This window comes from Suncus etruscus, chromosome 20 (assembly GCF_024139225.1).
Source record: "Suncus etruscus isolate mSunEtr1 chromosome 20, mSunEtr1.pri.cur, whole genome shotgun sequence".
NCBI lineage: Eukaryota > Metazoa > Chordata > Mammalia > Eulipotyphla > Soricidae > Suncus > Suncus etruscus.
In genome coordinates, this window is record NC_064867.1 from 32570452 (window position 1) to 32591577 (window position 21126).

The following is a 21126-nucleotide window of genomic DNA, read 5'->3' on the forward strand; positions in this document are numbered from 1 at the left end:
ACACATTAATAAATGTTTAGCGCGAGAGAGAGCATGCATGATCATAAGTAATTAGACACTCCACGGAGGAGTTCTGTTGGCACAACTGTCTGGCTCCCTTTCTTTATTTTCCTCCATCATCTCCGAAGAGTTGATGCTGGGGGAGGCGGGAGCAGGCGGGTGGGGTGGGGCCGGGGCCAGCCTGGCTCTCCCCATTGAGGCCTCCCCAGCCTCTCCCCTCTGGGCTTCAGTGTCTTCTCTCCACGGCGAGCATCTGGCCAGCTCTGGCCATGTCCAGGCAAACCAAAAAAAGTCTCAGCATCGGATCCAATGTTTCAAGACTCCTGGCCTTGCCCAAGAGTTTGGGCAGAACTAAGCCTTCTGGCAGGGGCTATTAAGCTTGCTGTATCCCCCCCGCCCCAAATCCCCATCCAGGATTGGAAAATGCAAATCTGACCCAAGTGCTACAGGGCTGGGGTGAGCATAGGACCACCCATATAGCATGGCTGGCACAGAAAAAGCTCTGGTATGAGTCAATTCTCTCCTTGACCCATGCCCTTGATGCCCCAAACTCTCTGGTCACATGCTCAGGGTGGAACCTTACCTGTCCAGAGTAGGAACCTCAACGCCCTGCTGCAATGCAGGGCAAAGCTGCAGGGTGAACAAAGACCTCCATGGGGACATGGGGCTGGGGGCTGGGAGCTGGGAGCTGAAGGTTTGGTGCAAAAATGTCGGCAAAACTGCTCTTGCTCCTGACGCCAGGTATTGATTTTGTCACAGTACTTCCCCCATGATGCCCAAATAAATAAACACCCATTCCCCCGACCCATTCTCCATATTGTTGTTTCGATTAGATTAAATTTTAAGAGCACACAACTGTAATGCTCCCCTCGGATGAAATTAGAAACAGGTGCACTTTTGCATAAGGAAATTAAGTCGTAGACAATACCAAGATTTACTAAAATGCAGACACTGATGAAAATAAGTAGCCCTTTTATTTGTAATTATTGAGGCAATCTGTTCGCGGAGTGTACATGGTAATGGTCTGACAGATCCGCGGGCCGCTCAGAAAGTAACAGCTTTTTTTTTTTTTCCTTAGGAAATATATGTACAATCCCTTCCCCATCCCCTGGTGCTATTTACAAGGCACAAAATGCCAGAAATAGGAATTCAGTGGAAACACACACATGTCAGCTCCCTAAAATACAAACTTCATCCGGGCAGAAGCCATGGGGCGTCCAACTCTCCTTCCTGCCCTGGAGCATGGATAGCGCTAGGGTGCAGACGTTCACTAGTCCAGGTCCCCCATATGGTGCTGGGCTGCAGGTGCTCACTGACCTGGGTCCCCGATGTGGCGTCGACAGTATGGACAGCACGTGTGCTGCAGTACTAACAGTTCATAGTCTTCCGAGTGGAACATCTATGGGACGACAGCAGGGATGAGCTCTAGCACGGATGACCCAGGGTCCAAGGGGAGGCCCCTCCTCAACTCAGCGACCTTCCTGGGCCTCCTATACAGCGTCTTCTCTGGGCCGTGGCATTATGAAGAAAAGAGGGCCGAGGGGGAGATCCAGGGCTCCACCTCGGCTACCAAGGACCGTCAGGTTCCCTCCTCCCCCTGCCCCACACAGCTTCCCCAAGGGGACTTGGAAGCCAGTACCTGGAAGCAGGAAGGACACATGGTGATGGCGGCGCCAGGTAGCAGTGAGCGGAAGTACTGCCAGCGCAGTGGTCTCGGCCAGCGTTTGATGAGGACATCCCGGCGGCTCATGGAGCGCAGGACGGAGCGGTTCACCACGACGGGCACGAACTCTGAGCCACCCTGCTGCAGGGTGGATGGACAAGTGGCAGGGCCTGCAACCCTCCAGCACGGGGCCACCCTTCCAGGGATGAGTCACGAAATCTCGGGGTGACCAGAGGCAACCCCACCCACCCTGCCAGGGACTGTTGCTGCCCCACTGGCATCTGGGCAGAGGGTTGCTGTGCTGAGGGTATCCCTCTGCACGGGGTGGAAGGGATGACAGAGGAGGGAGGAGTCCACACCTCAGTCCTGACTGCTCCCCACCCCATCTTGACTTCTGCCACTCGGGGGGGAACTTACCTCGAAGCTCAGCTTTGCATTGAAGGGGTCACTGTCTCCCAGGGTGTCTACACACTCGTCCAGCCTCAGAGTCTGGGAATCTGGGGTCTGATCAAGGATGTGGTCCAAGGCTAAGAGGGAAACAGGCTTCTCCCCCCCCCCCCCACTGTGCGAAGACACACAAGCATTAGGGCTAGGACGATAGGACAGGCGGTCGACCTGGGTTTGATCCCCACCACCCTCTTTGCTCCCCTGAGCACTGCCAGGAATGATTCCTGAGTGCAGATCCCAGGGGTAACCTGAGCATGGCTGTGTGACTCCTCCAAAAAAGGCTCATGGACATCCTGACCAGCTTCCTAGGGTGCCAAGCAGACAGGTTTCCAGAGAGGAAATGGGGAGATGAAGGGCCTCTAGAACTCAGCAGGCCTACAGGCCAGCAGCAGCACAGGGATGGGCAGTGGCAGCTCCCAGACCAACATGGAGCTGGTGCAGGGTGGATTGTGCTGCTCTGGCTTTGCAGGCCATGGCTAAAGAGCAGAGTCCTATAGATCCCGAGGCACAGCTGAAGCTGTAGGGGTACTCCTCTGCCCAGGAGGACTGATAAGGCCCTGGTGATGTGGTTCCTGTGGAACTGGCCTACATCCAGGATCAAAAACCACAGGTGCCTGTCCAGCATCACAGCGCTGTGGTGTGGACCTCTATCTTCTACCTTCTCTTCTCTCAAAATGTGGCCCAGGGGGTGAGTGGTCTGAGGCCCATGAGGGCATCCAGCACTGTGACAATAGGCCCGGGTGGTGTAGGACCCAACCTGCGGCTAAGGTGTGCCAACACAGAGAGGCTTGTCAGAATGAACAAAGGGCCAACCCTGCCACGGGGAAGGGCAGGACTTGCCTTCGCATGAAGCACCCAGAGGACCATAGAGCTATGAGGGACTGTATGTGGCGAGGGTCTGGCCAAGCTTTGACTGAGGTGCAGCTGTGTCCCCCCCTTGTAGGTAAAAGTCATCTCACCAGGCAAGTCCCATGCATTGTGCAGGGCCAGCACCACAGTGCCCTCAGGAGCCGAACGATTTGGGCCAAGGTCATCAACCTCCCCACCCACCCCAGCAGGCCCCCTGCCCCCGCCCCAGCCCCTCTGCCCATGGCTCGAGCAGGATACGGTCGCTTGTGATCTCCTGCCATTTCGTCTCGGGCTTGTGCCTCGGGGCCTCCAGGTCAATGAGGGCCACGGCCTCCTCGTCTGTGATGCCGTCCTCCAGGTAGAACTCCACCAGATGCAGCACCTCTGTGGGCATATGCAGTGTGTGTGGTGGGGGTCCCCAAGCTCTTGAGCCAGCAGCAGCATGCATGGGTGACATGGGGGAAGAATGGGGCCTTCCGCCTCTCAGGTCCCATCAGCTGCATAGGTTCCCCAGGCCCTGCACCAGCTGCACTCACCGTAGGAAGAGGCGGAGAAGACAAAGGGCTGGCGGCAGTTGATGCAGACATTGCCCAGTTTGTTGAGTAGGGGGTTGTTGGTGGAGCAGCGGTAGCATAAAGGCACGAGCTCCTGTGGACACACAAGTACCACAGCTGGCCTCTGGGCTCCGGGGATGGGGCCATCATGTTCTTGTTCCCAGCTGAAAGGCCAGCTGGGGAGCAGGAGATGACCCCTACCATCTGAAGGGGCAGGAAGGGCAAGAGCCAAGTGGGGAAGCTCATTCAGCGGCTTCATGTGGCCTCTGAATAAAGGTGGACAAAGGACAGAGCTCGGGACAGGGTGAGGCTCAGTTCTGACTCTCATCTGGATGGAGGGACAGAGAAGTGTGGACCAGCCAGGGACGGGCTACAAACACAGGGATAGTAATGACCTGGCCTCAAGGGCTGGGTGGCCTGAGAGCCAAGCTAGGGCTTTGGGTTAGAAGCTGGGGCATAGCTGGGCACTGTAGGCCAAGAATGGAGAGCAGATGGATGGAAAGGAAAGAGTCAGCCAGGGCTAGGTGGAAGGTGGCATGGAGCCCCATGAAAGTAGCATCTTCCAATGCTACGTTCCCTGGATGCTATTAGGCGAGGTCAAAGTGACACAGTGGGGTCAGGGTGGGTGGCGCACCTCACTGTCGTGGAAGGGCTTGGAGCGGATGGTCAGGCTGCCCAGCTCAATGCACTTCTGGAACTTGTCGGGAATCTTGAGGCCTTGCAGCTTGTCGTAGGTGTGCCGGGCCAGCTTGTAGGCACCTAAGGCCTTGCTCTGCTTGGCCAGAGTGAAGAGTGTTTTCCTGCCAGCCTGGGGTTAAGGAAAGCAGAAGCTGCGTGCAGCTGAGCTGGAGGCAAGAGCAGGGGTGGGAGCTGCCTGCGGGAAGCTCTTCCTGGGGCTGGATCCTTAGGCTGAGGGTTTTTCCGAGATGAAGTTTTCATTAATATTTTAACCTTGCTTAGGTTCTCTGCACTCTCCAAAGGCTCAGCCTATACCCTGACAAGCCAGAACTGCCAGTCTTGCCCTCTGCCTGCCAGGCTCTGGGTGTCTGGCACCAGATGCCCGCTGGCTCCAGCCTGGCCAAGTGGAGCCTGACCAAGATGGCCTGGGGAGCTGCCCAGGGTCAGCCCAAGAGCCACAGAGTCCTGAGTGCTCCTGCCTGTATGTCCCTGAAGGCCTTGCCCGCCCTCAGCTGTCTTCCTCCAGCTTCTCTCGCTTCACCCATGAGTTTTGGGAGCCACAAATGCCAGTGACCCTACTTGGGGTACTTGTCCTACTCTGCCAAGACGGACTGTTTCAGGCCCAAGTCCCATATTTTATCCCTGACGCCTATGCCTTCCAGCCACAACCCAGTAGTCAGAGGGAAGTGGTGCCCTTCCAGGCCACAGGAGTCACACAGAACAGGTTCTGATGAGAGCTGAGGACCTGGCAATCTTGATTTGGGGGGGAGAGGTATCCCCAGGCATGAAGTCCTGGGGCCTTCAGGAGATGCTGGTGGTCTTTTCTTAGGAGGAATATTCCTTCAGTGTTGTGTATGTAAACATTTTATGGGATTATTATGTTACTGATCCTACCCTGATCGGTGATTGTGCCCTACCCTAGGGTGTGACCTGGCATTCTGCCCCCACCCTAGGGTGGTACCTGATTTTGCTTCCACCATTGGGTGGTCTCTGATCCCACCATTGGGTAGTACCTGATTAGGGGAAGAAAAACAAGGGTCTGTGGAAGGCAAAGGGCTTTTTGGCTGGAACTGAGGCTGAGACTTTGGACTTCAGTCTCGTCCACCGAATAAAGCTAATATTTCCACAAGCTGTTTAGCCGCCACAAGCTGCGAGCTGTTTAGCCGCCGCTTCACCTCAGAACCGCCAGCTGAACAGGGTGGCAGACGCATGCTCTGAGCTGGAGGGAAAAGACCTCATCCTCCATCCCTCCATCAGTCAACCTCTTCAGGGGCTGACTTGCAACACTTCAGGAATGAAGTGGGGCTGAGGCCAGGAAGGGCAGGGGGTCAGAAGTGGGTAGGAGATGCCCACTTCTGGGCTGCTGGCATTTAGGCAGCATAGGACATCTACCCTTCCTTGCTCTGGTATGTGTGTTCCACCTGGCCAGATATCCGGCTCCTCCCGCCATGCCTGCTGTGTTCCAGCACCTACCCTTCCATCTGTTGCCTTCTTCACCTGCCTTCTCTACAGGATAGCACCATCATCACTAGGCAGCTGTCCCCGATCACAGTCCTTGCCTTAACCACATTCCACCCACTGAGCTACATACGACATAACATGCCTGAAACTTGTCACCTTCCCATCACATGCAATTCTGTCACCTGCAACCCAGTTGAGTGCCTGGGGCTCCCCCCACCTGTGGGGAGGATCAAATGGCACTTCCCCCAGAAGAGTGTCCCCACTGGTCTCCCAGCAATGGGTTGGGGGTTGAATTGGGCCTCAGTGCCAGCTAGAGGCCCGTTGCCTGGAGCAGTCCTAGAGCCAGAAAACTAACCTGGCACTGGCCCCGGGCAGAGCCTCTCCCCCCAGCAAAGCAGTAAGTAGCACAGGGCAAGGTCTCGCCTTCCCTGAAGGCAGCTCTGCCGGGAAATCTCAGGGAAAGTGTTTGGGCCATTAGACCAGAGTGGGCCCAAGGGCAGAAGCAAGGGAAGGATACACTTTGGAGATGCCCAAGGGGGTGTCCTTGGTCAGGTTGTGCAGCAGGAACCTGGAGATGTTGAAAAGGGTTTCGGGAAGGTGGAAGCTGAATGGTTCCTCCTGCAGTGGGAAGAGCAAATGGGACAGGGTTTAGAGTGGGCTATAGCCAGTGTATGAGTCACCAACCAGGGCTGGGGTCTGTGGACTGTTCTGTGCCTGCCTGAGAGTCACCCACCCACTTGGCCCATCAGGAAACTGACTTAGAAAGGGCTTAGTGGAGAGTGAAGCCTGGACAACCCCAAAGAACCAGCGGGCCCTCTACCCCGTTTACAGTTTCCAGCAGTTTCCAGTTCCCTTTTGACGCTGCTGACAGGGCCCTCATGAGGTCAAGGACTCCTTGAGGGGGAAACACATGTGTGAAGAGCTTCTCAGCTCACCTCTGCACCCAGCGCCTGGCACAGGCCCTTAATGCTCATCAGTGAAATAATAGGCCTTTAGCACCCAGCGGCAGCACAATGCAGGGGAAAGGAGAATGCTCCAAGGGGGGGGGGGGAGCCTGGGCAGGTTAGGGTTCTGTCCAGATGGCACCTGGCACTGTCAGATGGGGCAGCCCTGCTGCCTTCCAGGACACAACCTTGCTGATGGCCACGGTGTCCTGAAGGAAGAAGCCTCGGGCAGGATGCAGAGAAAAGTGCTACTCCCGGGGCCGGAGAAATAGCATGGAGGTAGGGCGTTTGCCTTGCATGCAGAAAGATGGTGGTTTGAATCCCGGCATCCCATATGGTCCCCCGAGCCTGCCAGGAGTGATTTCTGAGCATAGAGCCAGGAGGAACCCCTGGGCACTGCCGGGTGTGACCCCAACCCACCCCAAAAAAGAAAAGTGCTACTCCTAGAGGGGCTGGCACAAGACCATGAAGGGTATGGCACACTGAGATTGTGTGGACTTTGGCAAAACAAGACCATGCGGGGTCATGCAAACTGAGTTTTCACAGGCCTGGACTCTGTGTCTCAGCTCAGGTAGCTCTTTTATTTGGTGCCTCTTCCCCAGATGAGCAAAAAGACCTGGGAAGGGGCCCGGAGAGATAGCACAGCGGCGTTTGCCTTGCAAGCAGCCGATCCAGAACCTAAGGTGGTTGGTTCGAATCCCGGTGTCCCATATGGTCACCCATGCCTACCAGGAGCGATTTCTGAGCAGATAGCCAGGGAGCACCGCCAGGAGTGGACCAACCCCCCCCCCCCAAAAAAAATTTCCTGGGAAGGAGCAGAAGAGAAGGGGGAGAACCCTGAGAGTAGGGCAAATGCAGGATCTGTGGGCTCTGAACAGACTTTCCCAGAGACAAGAAGGTGCCAATAGGTGAGGAAAGTGTAGTGAGGGAAGGGCGAGGACATAGGAAGTCACAGGAAGTCTCTGTCACCCTCCTGCACAATGCCGAGGGCAGGGCAACCTGTCCTGGCAACGGAGCTGGTGCAGGAGGAAGTAAAGGAAGTACTTGAGGCATGCCTGCAGATGCTCTTCTCCAGCTAGTCAGCCAGGACAAGTGGCCCTATTCCGGGGAAGGTGCCAACATCTGTAGTCACATGACTGAGGACACAGAGTTGAGCAGGCTGGCAGCAACCTGGCACCATTTCCCACTGCCTACAGTCAGAAGTGCTGGTCAGAAGGCGCCAGGAATGGCTGAGAAGAGTGGCAGGGTCTCCGGAGAAGAGATCAAGTCGTGGGTTTTGTGGAGAAGGAAACGGAGCCCGAGAGGGTAAGTCAGCTGCATGTGGTCACAGGCAGGCCAAGAAGGGACCTTGCCACTGGTTACCAATGGGCATTCGCCTTCTGAGGAGGGCCCATGCATGCACGCACACAGAGATACACACAAACACATGTGCTAAGCATACACTCTACATATGCTGGAACCTTGTGTGAGATCCTTGGAGGACCATGTGATTTCCAATCCCTGATGGGAGTGCCCTGGCACCCGAGCCAGGCATGGTTCCAGACCTAAAGCCTCAACAAGCAGGCCACCAGCTCAGTCCCCGCAGCCTTGGGCTGTGTCCCCAGCGGACAGGACAAACCTGACTGCCTTACCAGGTAGCGGTGGATGGCATGGTAGCCGTGGTACAGCTCAGCTAGATGCTGGAAGTGGTGGAACTTGCTGAGCATGCTGGCCTCCTGGGCAGGGTCTGCAGCACAGGGCAAGAGAGGACAGGCAAACAGGACATCAAGGAAGGGCCAGACGAGGGGGTCTCTGGCACTTTCCCAAGCCTTGGAGGGCAGAAGGTGACGTGAGGGGAAAGAGCTCTGTGGAGAACCTCAGGGCCCTGTTAGGTTCTTGGGGTCTCCCCACAGCCTTTCCCTGGGGAAGCAGCTGATGCAGAAGAAAGTAGACATCCACCAGCACCCAGGTATCACAGAGTGGTTCAAGGAAGAGAGTGTGGGGTCAGCCTGGGATTCCCCTCTTTCCTCAGGCCTTGGTTCTCACAATGCTGAAAGCCCTGGCACAGTACCCACCTCAGCTTGCCTCCCCACCACAGAGGTCTGGAGAAGGCACCAGGCAAGGTATCCCACTCAAACCCAGGAATGGAGAGCAGAGATGGACCAGGATTTGTTCAGTGCCTCCGGGACCAGTGTTTCCCCATACAGAGATGGGCTAGCTGGCCTTGAAGCTTTGGCGTCCTGAACACCCTCGGTTCATGGCGGGAAATCTTGCAAAGGAACACCGAGCCATTTCCCTGCCTGAGCTATGTGAGAATCTGGCCGTGTTACTATAAAGAGACTCCTTTTACTTCTCATTTAATTCTAGTTTGGAAAACCAGAGCGGGCCCCAAGGAAACGGAGAGATGCTCTGAGTTAGCTGCTGCCTGGGAGGCTCTCCCCACCTCGCCTCCTCCAGCCTATGGCAAGCTGGAAAAAGATGACACAGCGAATCAGGCCATGGCAAGGCTGCGTTCCCAACAATAGAGCACATCCACGAGCCCAGGGCCTTGACAGAAGCATCCGGCCTTTCGATGTTTATCTTGGTGCGAGAGTGGGGCTGTTTGCTTACCTTGAGCTATATCGAGGCACTGCATGGACAGCTTCCAGTAATAATAGGCCGCGTCGTTGAATCGGTTCTCGACCACGGCATTGTGTGTGAGCTGCTCCAGCACGCGGACCGCCTCCCCCTGTCGCCCGGCCTGGTGGAATGCTATGGGGCAGAGAGCACAGGCCTTGTGGGGGTGGTGAGGGCCCTGTGGGGCTCAGTGGGGGGCTGCTAGGGAAGCAGCACATGAAGCGCCTGCAGTTCTTGATGCCAGGCTGGAAGCTATAAATACCATGGCTGCATCCAGGAAAGCACATGAAGATAATACTCCTTTATTTTTGGCTGAGAAAAGGCAACTGAGTTTGGGGAGGGGGAAGGAGTGAAGATCCAAGGGCCGATCTGCAAGGCTGGAGATTGTGGGATTCTTTTTTTTTTTTTTGAGTGGGGGAGCATACCTGGTGCTCAGGGAACCATATGGGGTGCTGAGAATTGAACCCAGGTTAGCAGCATGCAAGGCAGATGCCCTTCCCACTTGTGCTATGGCTTCAGGTCTTTTGCTTGTGGTGACAGATGAGGTTCTGGTCATGGGTCCCAAGGTGGAATCAGTAGGAACTACCTCTAACTCTTTGGCTCTGACATTTTAGGAAGGGCTTTTTTTTTTTTTGTTACCACTTCCACGGACCGTCAAAACAGGTTCGACTCGCCCCAGGTCACACTGAACTGAAAGTCCTATTCAGGCCCTCAGCCTGCCTTCATTGCTGGATTTCAAATGACAATCTTGAAAAATATGGCTCAGTTCTAGCAGCCAGCAGTTGCAAAGACATCATACCTCCGTGCACTGAACAGAAATCCCAGGTCCCAGGGATGTGGGGAGCTTTGGTGCGTCACTGCTAGAAGTGACATGCGCCTACAAGTGGGTTGGTTCTCAGATGACCCAAATCCCCCAGTTTTGAGAAGAAAATCCTGGCCCCTGTCTAATTCTCATTGCTCATCTCTTATCTGAGACTCAAGTTACTATGGCAATGGATTCCTGGAAGGGCAGGCGCAGACAGATGGAGAGGTTGGTGTGTTTTGTCGAAACATGTATGTACTTCAGCCACTGGTGGCCTGGCACTGCTAAGGTTGTGTGTGTGTGTGTGTGTGTGTGTGTGTGTGTGTGTGTGTGTGTGTTCCACAGGGGCTTTCAGCTAAGGGGTTCCAACAGGGGGTCACTGGCTGAACAAAACCTCCAGAAGCGGGGACAATCACCATACACAAGTGTGAGATGCTCTGGGCTGGGCCACACCCAGGTGCAATGAAAGATGAATGATTGCCCTGTGAGGCTGCCAGCCCTCGCAAGTAGGAGCAGGAGCCCAGCATAGACCTTGGCGCTTCTGCACACTCCATGAGACCCTGTCTCTGCAGGGCAGCTGGCAAGGCTCAAAGTTCTGCAGGTTCAAGGTGAAGTGCTTGGCCAGCACTCATTACAGAGCAGGAAATGACTGCCAAGGAGAGCTCTCTACTCTCCCACTCCTGTATCAGACATGGTCTTCTCCATTTCATCAGTGAAAGAGAGGAGTGTGTGGGGCCCTCTGAGGAAGTCTCCCTTCTGGCCACCTCCTTTGGGGACCCTGTCCCTTTCTCCCCCCCCCTCCTCCTCTTGACAACAACCGCCCCATGCATGGGGTGAGATCGGATGAGATTGGATTTAGCACTAAAAGGTGGGTATGCCCACGCTCCAGGCCAGTATGCGTGGGATCTGAGGGTTCCTGGATCTGCCACCTTCAAATACATCCCACGCCCCACATGCAGGGGTCCACAAGAGGGGCCCCAGGGCAAGAACTTGGCAGCCTTTGGGAAACGTGTGTCATGACAGAGCCTTCTCCCAAGAGCCAGGCAGAGCGGCCTACCTTTCTGGGCTTCTTCAAAACGATCGTTCTCAGCTAGCCACTGTGCGTAGGGCACGTAGATGTTGTCCTTATACTCAGGATATTTCTCGCCCAGAGCAAAGGCCTGGAGGGAGGGGCAATGTGTTCTGAGCATGGCACCCCCCTCAGGGGGAAACGCAGCCCTGGGCTGAGTCCATTAGGGATGGATGTCATACTTGGCCAGCCTGAGAGCAGAGTGGGAGAGTGCCTCCCCACCGCCCCAGAAAGGCAAAAACAAATCAGCTCTTTGAAAACAAAAGGCAATTAGCAGCAATATGCAAGCTCCTGGATTCAGTAACAACACAGTCTGTTCTGGACTACAGAAGCAGCGGCAGAATCGGAAACATTTTATTTTGAGGGTTTGCGTGGGCTCCGAGAGCGCTGCAAACAGATTTCTTTTAATTGCAGGCAACACCTAAGGATCCAGAATTGACATGATCGTCATCCCTCCTTATTAGCTATCGGAGGTGGCTGGGGATTCAGGGCTGTAGAGGACCCGAATTGGCTTCATCTGGGCCCAGAACTGCCTGTCTGGGCAGGAGAACCAGAAATGAATCACGGGGGACAGACAGCACATGGCAACAGAGAGAAAGTTGGCAGGACACACAGCCAAGACCGAGTGGCTCGAAGATGCTCTGAATTCTGCACCTGTGTCTCTCCTGACACATGGGCAAGAAGCCATCACTCCTCTGGCCCGTCCGCCATTTTTTCTCACTGTGACCTTGTCAACTCACCAGATGGAGCCAACTCAGCTGTGCCCAGAGACTGGTGAAGGAGCTACGAGGTAGCCAGAGTGGCAGACGGGGGGCAGAAAAGAATCCAGAAAAGGAACCAGAGGGGATCGAGCCCACAAGGTGCAGGAAAGGCTGCTCTGGACCTGACCAGTTCTTACCTTACCTGCTTCGCCTTCTCCAGCTGCCTTTCCTCAGGGTTCTCCCCTGTTCCAGCCTTCCCCAGCCACTTTTCCTGTGGCTATTTGGTTCTCACACCCACCCCTGACCCCACCCAAGTCACCTCTCCTGTGGCTGTTTCTCAGAGCCTGCCTTTGTCCCTGGGAGGGCCTTAATGGGAGGAGGCACTGGCAGTCTGCTCCCTGGGAGGACAGCGGGCGATTCCTGCCATCACACAGGCATGTCTCCCTGTTAGGGATGTCAACTGTGGAGCTACTCAGAGGTGGTTCATATCAAACCAGGCCCAAAGGACTGTGGTGCCATCGCTGACTCTCAGTCCCCATCAAGACAGGCATGGAACTAGGAATCAGTGGACGGAGGGATGGATGAATGAGCAAATGGAATATCAAACTCCAGAGACCTCCTCCTACACTCAGTATGGTGTGATAGCATGCCCACAAGGGTACCTCTCTCCAGTGGAGCCCCACAGGGGCCATTGTAGCCCTACGCCCTCAGGAGTGCCCTCACCTCATCCCAGCGCTGCGTCTCCACATATAGCTTGATGAGTGACTTCAGGTCTCCAATCTTCAGGTAGGTCTCGGCTGCATAGCCAGGGTTATCCAGTTTCCTGAAGTATTGGGCACACAGCAGCAGTGGCTCCCGCTCGGCCTTGTCCAGCTTCCGAGCAATGTCGATCAACCTGGAGAAGCAAGAGAGAATGGGTTAAAGAGGAGAAAGGAGGGGAGAGGAGAAGAGAGTGGAGAGGAAGGAGGCAGATGGAGGGAAGATGGAGGAAGGAGGAGGATGCCTGGGAAAGAAGTGGGGATGGGGGCAGCTTTCAGGCCTATGTCCTAAGATATAAGCCAGGGCTCTAGTTCCTGAGGTGCTAGGGAAGACAAGACTCAAAAAACACGGCCAGTTATTTGGTTTTTGTTTGGTTGGCTTTGGTGCCATACCCAGCAGCACTCAGGGGTCGCTCAGGGATGACCCCTGGCTCTGAGTACAAAAATTACTCATGGCAGACTTGGGGAACCATATGGGATGCCAGGGATTGAACTTGGGTAGGCCACATGCAAGGCAGACATTATGCTATCGCTCTGGCCCCAACTGCTGGCCATTACTGCTGGAAGGGTGCAGGCTGCATGCCTCCACCCCCATCTCATGGGCCTCCTCGACCACAGCAGAAGGGAAGAAGAGAAATTTTTTTCTGCTCATCACCTCCTGTCTCCAGCCCAGCACCCTATGGGTGGGGCTATTCCCATTTGACTGATGGAAAAGACTAACGATTGCAGTTAAGGAGCAGCAAGACATCTTTCTAGAACCTTGCTGGGAATTCTCCTAAGTACGGAGTGGCCAGAGCCTGGGAGCTCTTCAGCAGGAGGAGGCCTAGAGGGAGAGCTGAGTGTGGGTTGCTCTGGGCATCATGGTTGATGAGTGTGGAGCCCGAGCACTGGCCTCCCCATGCATGAGCTGCTGAAACTCCATGCTTCCCTTGTTGGCCGGGGTGGGGAGCAGAGCGGGTCTCCTGGGAAAGGCTGCTACCCAACTTGATCCTTGAGAAAGAAAGAGGAGGCAGCTGCCACAAAGCCATCTCAGGCAAGCTCAGGGGGCCTGTCAATCTACACCCTGAATAATAATGGCATCTAAAAATAACACTGCTCCCTTCCTCACTTGGCAGAGGAAAGGACACATTTTTTAGGGAAAGGTGGTAAAGGCAGTCCTTGGGGACACCCCCCCCCCCCCACAACCGAACATTTCTGGAAGCTCTACCTCTAGTCAGAGCTGGTGGGAATGAATGGCTTTCTACCCCGTTCCTGAATCTACACAAGCAGCTGGTTGTTCTCATAGCAAATCAAAGCAGTATGAAAATGCAACAAGGTACTGAAGGTGACGTGTATTTGGTATGCCCATTTGTTGAGTCCGTTCTCTCCTGGCAGCCTAGCCTCCAACCCACTCTCCAGTGCTCACTGAAGCCGTCAGCCTCAGTGGCCTCTAGCTAGTCTCCAGGTGAGTCCAATCACAGAGACTCATTCTTCCGACTTGTGTCCTTGCGCTTTCGCCCCCTCTCCCTCATCTTTTTTCATTATTGTGTTGGTTTTGGGGCCATGCCCACCTATGCTCCGGGTTTACTTCTAGTCCTGTGCTCAAGGATAACTTATTTTTTTTTTTTTTGGTTTTGGGGTCACACCCGGCAGCGCTCAGGGGTTCCTCCTGGCTCTACACTCAGAAATCGCTCCTGGCAGGCTCAGGGGACCCTATGGGATATTGGGATTCAAACCGCTTCCTTCTGCATGCAAGGCAAACGCCTTACCTCCATGCTATCTCTCCAGCCCCAAGGATAACTCTTGATTGGCGGGGACCCTATGGGATGCCAGAGATGGAACTCGCCTTGGCTGTATACAAGGTACACACCCTACCCACTGTACCATAACTCTGGCCCTGTACCTACCCATCCTGCAAACAATGCCTCTAGAATATACCTAGGTTTCTCTGAGGGCTCACATCTCCTTTCCTGAGATGCCCACCATGGTGATGCATGGTGTGGAATCGCCATTGCTTTAGCCTGCATGTGGGCAGAACCCCAATGCTCAGAGGTTCATCATGCCAGGCTCCTAGTGGGAGCTGAGTGAATGAATGGTGGCTCTGACGCCTGAGAATCATTTCTTCCTCCTTCTCTCTGTCCTCCCAGAGAATTGGTAGATCTACAAAGGCTGAGTTGTTTAGTCTGTTGCCGCCCCCCAACTCAGCCACTTTCCCAGGAAGACAGTGGCACTCGTGGGGCAGGGGGGAGCACCTACATGTCCACCCAGCCGCGGTCACCGCTGATCTCAATGGCCTTGGAGTGCTCCCCTGCGGACATGTACATCTCTACTGCAGCTTTGGGCTCGTTGATATTCCGAGCCCAGTCAGCCTGTTTGGTGATTAGCATCTTTGTTTCTTTGGGGTCTCCAGATCCAAGGAAATCCTGAGGAAGCACAACAAACAAAAACACTCGGTTTAGAACTTCCTGCTGCCAGCATGACGTCAGGCTACTAGGCGAGGGAAGGGCTGTGTGGGCTGCAGAGAGCAGGAAGCAGGCCGAGCTCAGCACACAGGCTGCCCCCCAAGGGGCTCCTGGGGCTACCAGTGGCTAGTGGTGAGGACTTTGTCTGAGCTTTGCTGGCCCTGCCCTCGAACGTACGTTTTGTTCTTTAGCTAAATGCTTTCCAGACTCTGGAAACTGCACAAACCGTGGGGAGGGGTTAGGGGTAGGATTAAGTTTTTCCCTCTCTCCCTTTTTCTCCCCTGCCGTGTGTGTGTGTGTGTGTGTGTGTGTGTGTGTGTGTGTGTGTGTGTGTGTGTGTGTTACACCATGGCAGCTCAAATATTTGGACCTGCTCTTCATTCAGATCCTATGAATGACAGCACAAGCTGAGTGTGGCTGAGCACATGCTCCCTGAAATGTAAACACATAGATCGCTTTAGAAACTTCCAGAAGAGCCCTCGGTGCCCTCCCCTCTGTCATCGCCAGTATGTTGGAAGGATGCTCACATCTGTCTTCCCGTCTGGTCAGGATAGGTGCTGCCTCAACTCAGGGCATGGCATTTGCTGGTGAGAAGAGCCAGCCAACAGTGTTTTGGCCACTCTTTCTCTAGTACTAGACTTGGGTTGGACAGCAGTCTGCAGGGTGGGAATAGTGGAAAGCCATAAGGACCTGAAGGAAGTCTTGGAAGGAAGAGGGGCTTGTGGTCAGGGTCAGACTACAGGCCTGTGTTCCTTCCACTGCCATGGGGCCTCTTCATGGGCTGTGCCCAGCTTCCTTCAACTGCCTCTGGAAGGCAGAAGCAGCAGCCTCCGAAAGTCACCTCTTCAGGATCTGTTACCCAAAATACAATGTGGGAGTGTGTGGCTTAGCTGAGGCTGCTTTGGTGCTGACATATTTTGAAGGTGGGGCTTTTCAAAAAGAGAAATTGAGTGCGCTGAGAGCCCGGATCTGCATTAGGAGCAAGGAGCAGTTCATTTTAGGAATAATAAGTGCAGAGCGCACAGTGTCAACCCCACCTTGGATTAAAAAAGCACTCCGTGATTAGCACTCATTTGTCAGGAATGTAGAGACAACGTATGCTAAAAAACCCATCGGAACAATTAATGCTCTTTCTTCCCCCTTTGATTTCAAGATAATTGTGTAGCCCCTAAAATAATATCTTAGACAGGCCCGAGACAACCAGGGGAAGAAGGGGCACCTGGTAACCTAAGAGGTGGCGAGTACAGCTTGAGCCAGGCCCATCTGACAGGCCTGTGATCTCTCGAGTCCACTTGGGAGACAAAACAGGGATACAGCCTTGAGTGCAGGTCCTGCTCTCAGTTATTCCAGTTGTCTCTTCACTCTGGGAACTACTACATGGACTCAAAGTCAGAAGTTTAATTCCTGTGGCTGGGTAAATAAGGTGGACTGCAAAAAAAAAAAAAAATGGCCCCTGAGAGAACAGAGAAGAGTCCTCCAAGTGCTTCCACATTGGGCTAACTATAGTGAGGGGGCAAAGGCTACAGGGAGCCACTGGTTCTCCACCCATAAGAAGACAGCCAGGCTCAGAGATCTGAAGGATCCTTAAATCAATAACCCCAAAGAATTTTCGGCTGAGTCTCTGAGTTCCTCCAAAAGGTTCACAAACCAGTTTCAAAGGATCTTTGGTTCCCAGAAACTAACTGACACGTTATCTTGGGGCCATGGCAAAAACTCCATCCTGGGCCGGGCAGAAAGAGGCCGCACGGGGTGATGAATGAGACGAGGCAGTGTTCTCATGCTTGGTGATTTTGATAAGGACATGCTACATAAGAGTTAAGAGCATTATAATTCCCTTTATCACCATATAAACATGTCACTTATCCGGAAAGCATACAATTTATTTGTACGTGGGAATGTAATTTAAAATTTTTTCCAAAAACCAGATTGAATCTTGGGAAGCAATTTTCAAGTAAACAAAAACATGCCGTGTTAATAAGTACTGTAGACCCTCCCCCACATAATGTGTATGTATACATTTCCTCAAGTTCAGACTATTGGGGGGGGGGGATTGAAACAGAACCCACCTACTTGGAATTGTGACTGAAAGCTAAAACCAAAAACAACCCCCAGAGTATTTACCTTGAGAGGGAGAGAGAGAGACCAGATGGAGGATTTCTGGGAGGGAGGCCATGCCCATGCATGGGGGAAGAGAGCTCTGAGGGGAGACCTGGATGCAGGGTTGGGGTGGGGCCAAGCCCGCTGGGGGAGACCAGGAGAGCAGACTTTCAGTGACTCCCCCCACTCCAGGGTCTTGAAGTGTCCTCATCACTGGACAGCCTTAGAAAGTGTAGGTGGGGGGGGGGCTTCCTCCCCCATGACCTGTGCTCAGAACAAGCACAATGGGGCTGTTACTCTCTGAGATGAAAATGGCAGAATCTTTCCTCAGCTACTCCCTACCTCCCACCTCCCACCCCTCGGAAGGGCAAGGCCTTAGCTATAGTGACCTACTGGGAGGTTTCCGGGGCTCTCAAAAGGACTTTTGGTTTGGAAAAGTGAAGACAGACAGACAGCTGACTCTGCCTAAATTTTGTCTCTAAGGAGTTCATTCTTCAGTTTAACATTTTGTCCCCAGCTTAACTGTTTTCTTCAGAGAGAGTGATTTTTGGCATGCTCAGTGTGTGTGTGTGTGTGTGTGTGTGTGTGTGTGTGTGTGTGTGTGTGTGTGTGTGTGTGTGTGTGTGTGTGTGTGTGTGTGTGTGTGTGGCGAGCACATACGGGCTACCCAGTGGTGAAGATAAAAGAATGCGGTCATGTACGGGAATAGTGGAGCACAAAAAACTGGGGAAAGTTTTCCATCTTGAACTTGTAAGCTAGATAATTACCATTAATAGCCCAGTAATTGGTTTTGGCTGATGACTCACTTAAGAGCATTCTAAAGCTTCTTCTGATACTACCAGGAAAGGTGGGTTAACTGAGGCAAGCTCAGGGAGATGTCGGGCTGCCCCAAGTGCCATAGCACCTTCCATGGAGTTAGCAGGCAGTGTGCTCTGGGCTCCCAGGAGATTCACTCTCACACAGCCACTGGGAGGCTGATCTGGAAGATCCTGCAAACCCCTAAAGGGAACAAATCTTCTAGGGTCCCTCCAGATAACCACTCTCCACTATCTCCTCCAGACCATGGGGCAGGGGGTCTTGGGCTCCTCTAAAGGTGGGTGGGATGTCTTCAGGCCCTTTGTGTAGCCCAGGACTACTTGAAGGGTGGGCACTTAGGGGCATTGGCCAGAGTGACTCCATGGCCCTATGTGACAATGGCAGAAGACATTGTTGGTGTCTGGCTTAGACTCAGTCTGGTCAGCTCTATTGCTGACGAAAATCTAAACCGTTATATTCTGCACCTCAGCTGGAGCCTGGAAAGGTGACTTTTAGGTTCACTTCAGCCATGGCCACCGAGCGGTTGTTCGCTCCCTTTCTGAAACTGATGCCACTGCCCACCAGGACACCGGCCTGGGGGAGCTCTGGGGGTCCAGGACAAGGTGGGTTACCTTGGCATACTCGAACATTCGGAGGTCGGAGTACATGTTGAGCGCGAGGCTCTCGTGGCCACTTTTCTTGTACAGTTTGGCGGCCTCGTGGAACTTCCCCTGGTAGGAAAACACATCTGCCAGAAACAAGTCATTGTTGGTCTCTCCCCGCTTCTTCCTCTCCTGGAAAAATTAGAAGCACAGGAAATGGCCTCTGTATCCTGGGCAGGAAGCAGCCTTCACAAAGGTTAGACGCTGCTATTTCAAGTGGGGCCTCGGCCTTCCTTTGGAGCCACACTTGGCTGCCGGCTCTCTCACCTAGGTGTCTGAGGGGAACACTGGACAATAAAAGCAGATATTTTTTTCCAGACAAGTGCAGATCAAAAGAGAAGGGAGCTTTTGTTTACTGAATGGGGAAATTCCTCAGGGCAGCTTTCTTGTATGTTCTTCCAAGGTGAAGAGGCGTGAACCACTCCTGTGGCCTGAACTCCCCAGGCTTATTTGCTGGCTCTGTAACTCATAGTCTTAGGGTTTTCCTTCCAACAAGGAGACCACAAAATAGGATGCTGAGCCCTATCAAAGCCCATCTGAGGTAAATGGTGCCACAGACCAAGCTCAGTTGGGGCCAGGCCTCCACTGCTCACATGGGTCACCCAGGCAAGATGTAGAAGTCAGGCAGAGGGGACATCTGGACTCATCTGTCTGCCTCTGTTGGAACGTCCCCAGCTTCCACCATGCACACGGTGCACAGCTGAGGACGGAGAGAAGCTGCCGGCCCACTCCTCCCCGTGTTGGGGAACATTCGGAGTCGACAGCTGAGTATTTGTAAACACGTGGCAGCACCCCATCTCTCCTCCCCAGCACTTTCCCTTGGCTTGTGTTCCGGCAAGTGTATCACAGTGGAGGGAGCTGAGACACTGAATCAAACTCCTAGACAAGCTGGTGAAAGTTTCAACAGCTGGAAGCAACATGCTTCTTCGCCGACAGAAATAATTTTAAAACCTCTCCCCCCCCCAAAAAAAAAACATCGTTTAGACTACTCAGTCAACTCCTAATAGTATGAAATTAATTAAAAATCTGGCAGTAATATTAAGAAAGAAAAGAGCACATTTTAAAGAGAGACCAAAGAGTTAGTACCAAGAGTAAGGCCTGTCTTGCACACACCTGAATAGCGTTCCATACCTGACACTACATACACTGTGACTAGGTTTTGATCCCTGATAGCCCTGCTCAGGACTGAGCCCTGATTGCAGGGCCCAGGGCAGGCCCTGCGTACCATCAGGGATGGCTCCCAAACAAACAAACAAACAAACAAAATCCAACAAACGAAAAAGAGAGGTGTCACGAGGCTTCGTCTGTTCTGGGCCTTATACCACGTGCAGGTATTATTTTGTGCTTCTGCTATCAGCACATGTGGGTCTCCATCTCGCCCCCCATGAAAGGAGCCAGGAAGGACACTAGTTCTCTGCGTGTTGATGCTAAAGCAGGCAACCAGCCTGGGGTGGGAAGGGAAACGCTGGGCTCTCCTGCGCCACACCGGCACATCCCCTGGACCCGGGAATGCAGTGAGATGTGCTGGGTGAAGCAAGGCCTGTCAGTTCCCTCTGCAGAGAGCAATGCTATTCCTGCTGCTTCTGATTAAAAGCCACAGACCCAGAGCCGAGGGTGAGCAGAGTGGGCATGACAGTGAGAAGGATTCTGACAAATCCTTTCCTTGGCAGCTAAGCAAGCCCCTAGAAGGCATAGATGTTCCCCAGGATGCTGGGTACTGAAGCGGGGGGCAAGGCCTTAGAGAGCCGGCAACTGGCTTTGAATTCTAACCCAGGGTGTGTCTGTGGAGATGGCGCCTAGCCACCGCCTCTCTGCTCTACTTATCCAAGCGGCTGTGAACAGTCCCTGCCTCATTAAGTGGTGAAGATCTGAACAAGTGGCAATCCATCAGGCAGGGCATGGTGCAGGCACTTCTGAATAGCAGCTCTTCCAAGGTCTGCAGCAGATAAGCTCCTGCAGGCCTCTCGCCTGGTTGAGCCCAGTGGGCTCGGCCCAGGACTTGGCCCATGATGTTTGCTGATTTCTCACTGCATCCATATGGGGACTCAAATGTATCTCACATTCTCGATGCCTCACAATAAATCTGTTCCGAGGCACAAACATGTTCGCCTTTTCAGTCACACCCCACAAAGACACACAGGATTGGAGAAGGAAGGGCGCCTGCCCTCGCCCAACATGTTCTGGGCAGAGAACTGAGTTCTTTCTGGGTTGGTCTGCTAAGGTAGTGTCCAGGAATGGTGGGTCACAAGGGAGACTCACAGAGCCCCCACACTGGGGATTCTTTTTTTCACACCTCCCTCTAGTGCTGTGGCTTTGGGGAGGAAGCTGACAGATACTTGGGGAAGGACGCCCCCCCTCCCCTAGCATACTGTGAGAACCTCCGTGCAGGGAAAGGGCCCACTACTGAGGCAAGGACAAGATGGTAGCTACTCTGCACCTAGAAACAGGGGCCCAATGTCACAGAGGGATGTGGCCACTCTCCACTCCCAAGAAAGAATGCTCCCCCTGCTCCCTCCCATGTGATCCTCTTGGTGCCCAAGGTGCACAAAGCCCTGACCAATGGGATCTTTCCAAAGAACCTGCCTCCCCTTTCCCTCCCTCTTCTCACTC

At 53.8% G+C, this 21126-nt stretch overlaps 1 protein-coding gene across 2 annotated transcripts in view; it reads right to left on the reverse strand.

Annotated features, from left to right (window-relative positions):
• Positions 1 to 933: 933 nt before the first annotated feature.
• Positions 934 to 21126, reverse strand: part of IFT122 (intraflagellar transport 122) — a 70777-nt gene continuing 50584 nt past the window's right edge. For both annotated transcript variants that reach the window (XM_049766255.1, XM_049766256.1), the window contains 13 exons: positions 18487 to 18648; positions 14757 to 14923; positions 12487 to 12658; positions 11051 to 11153; positions 9186 to 9326; positions 8228 to 8322; positions 6170 to 6270; positions 4148 to 4313; positions 3496 to 3607; positions 3218 to 3343; positions 2081 to 2160; positions 1640 to 1804; positions 934 to 1399 (listed from right to left, as the gene is read on the reverse strand). In XM_049766255.1, coding sequence (XP_049622212.1) covers positions 1310 to 1399; positions 1640 to 1804; positions 2081 to 2160; positions 3218 to 3343; positions 3496 to 3607; positions 4148 to 4313; positions 6170 to 6270; positions 8228 to 8322; positions 9186 to 9326; positions 11051 to 11153; positions 12487 to 12658; positions 14757 to 14923; positions 18487 to 18648 — 1680 coding nt within the window. In that variant the 3' untranslated portion in view covers positions 934 to 1309. The remainder of the gene's footprint in view (positions 1400 to 1639; positions 1805 to 2080; positions 2161 to 3217; positions 3344 to 3495; positions 3608 to 4147; positions 4314 to 6169; positions 6271 to 8227; positions 8323 to 9185; positions 9327 to 11050; positions 11154 to 12486; positions 12659 to 14756; positions 14924 to 18486; positions 18649 to 21126) is intronic.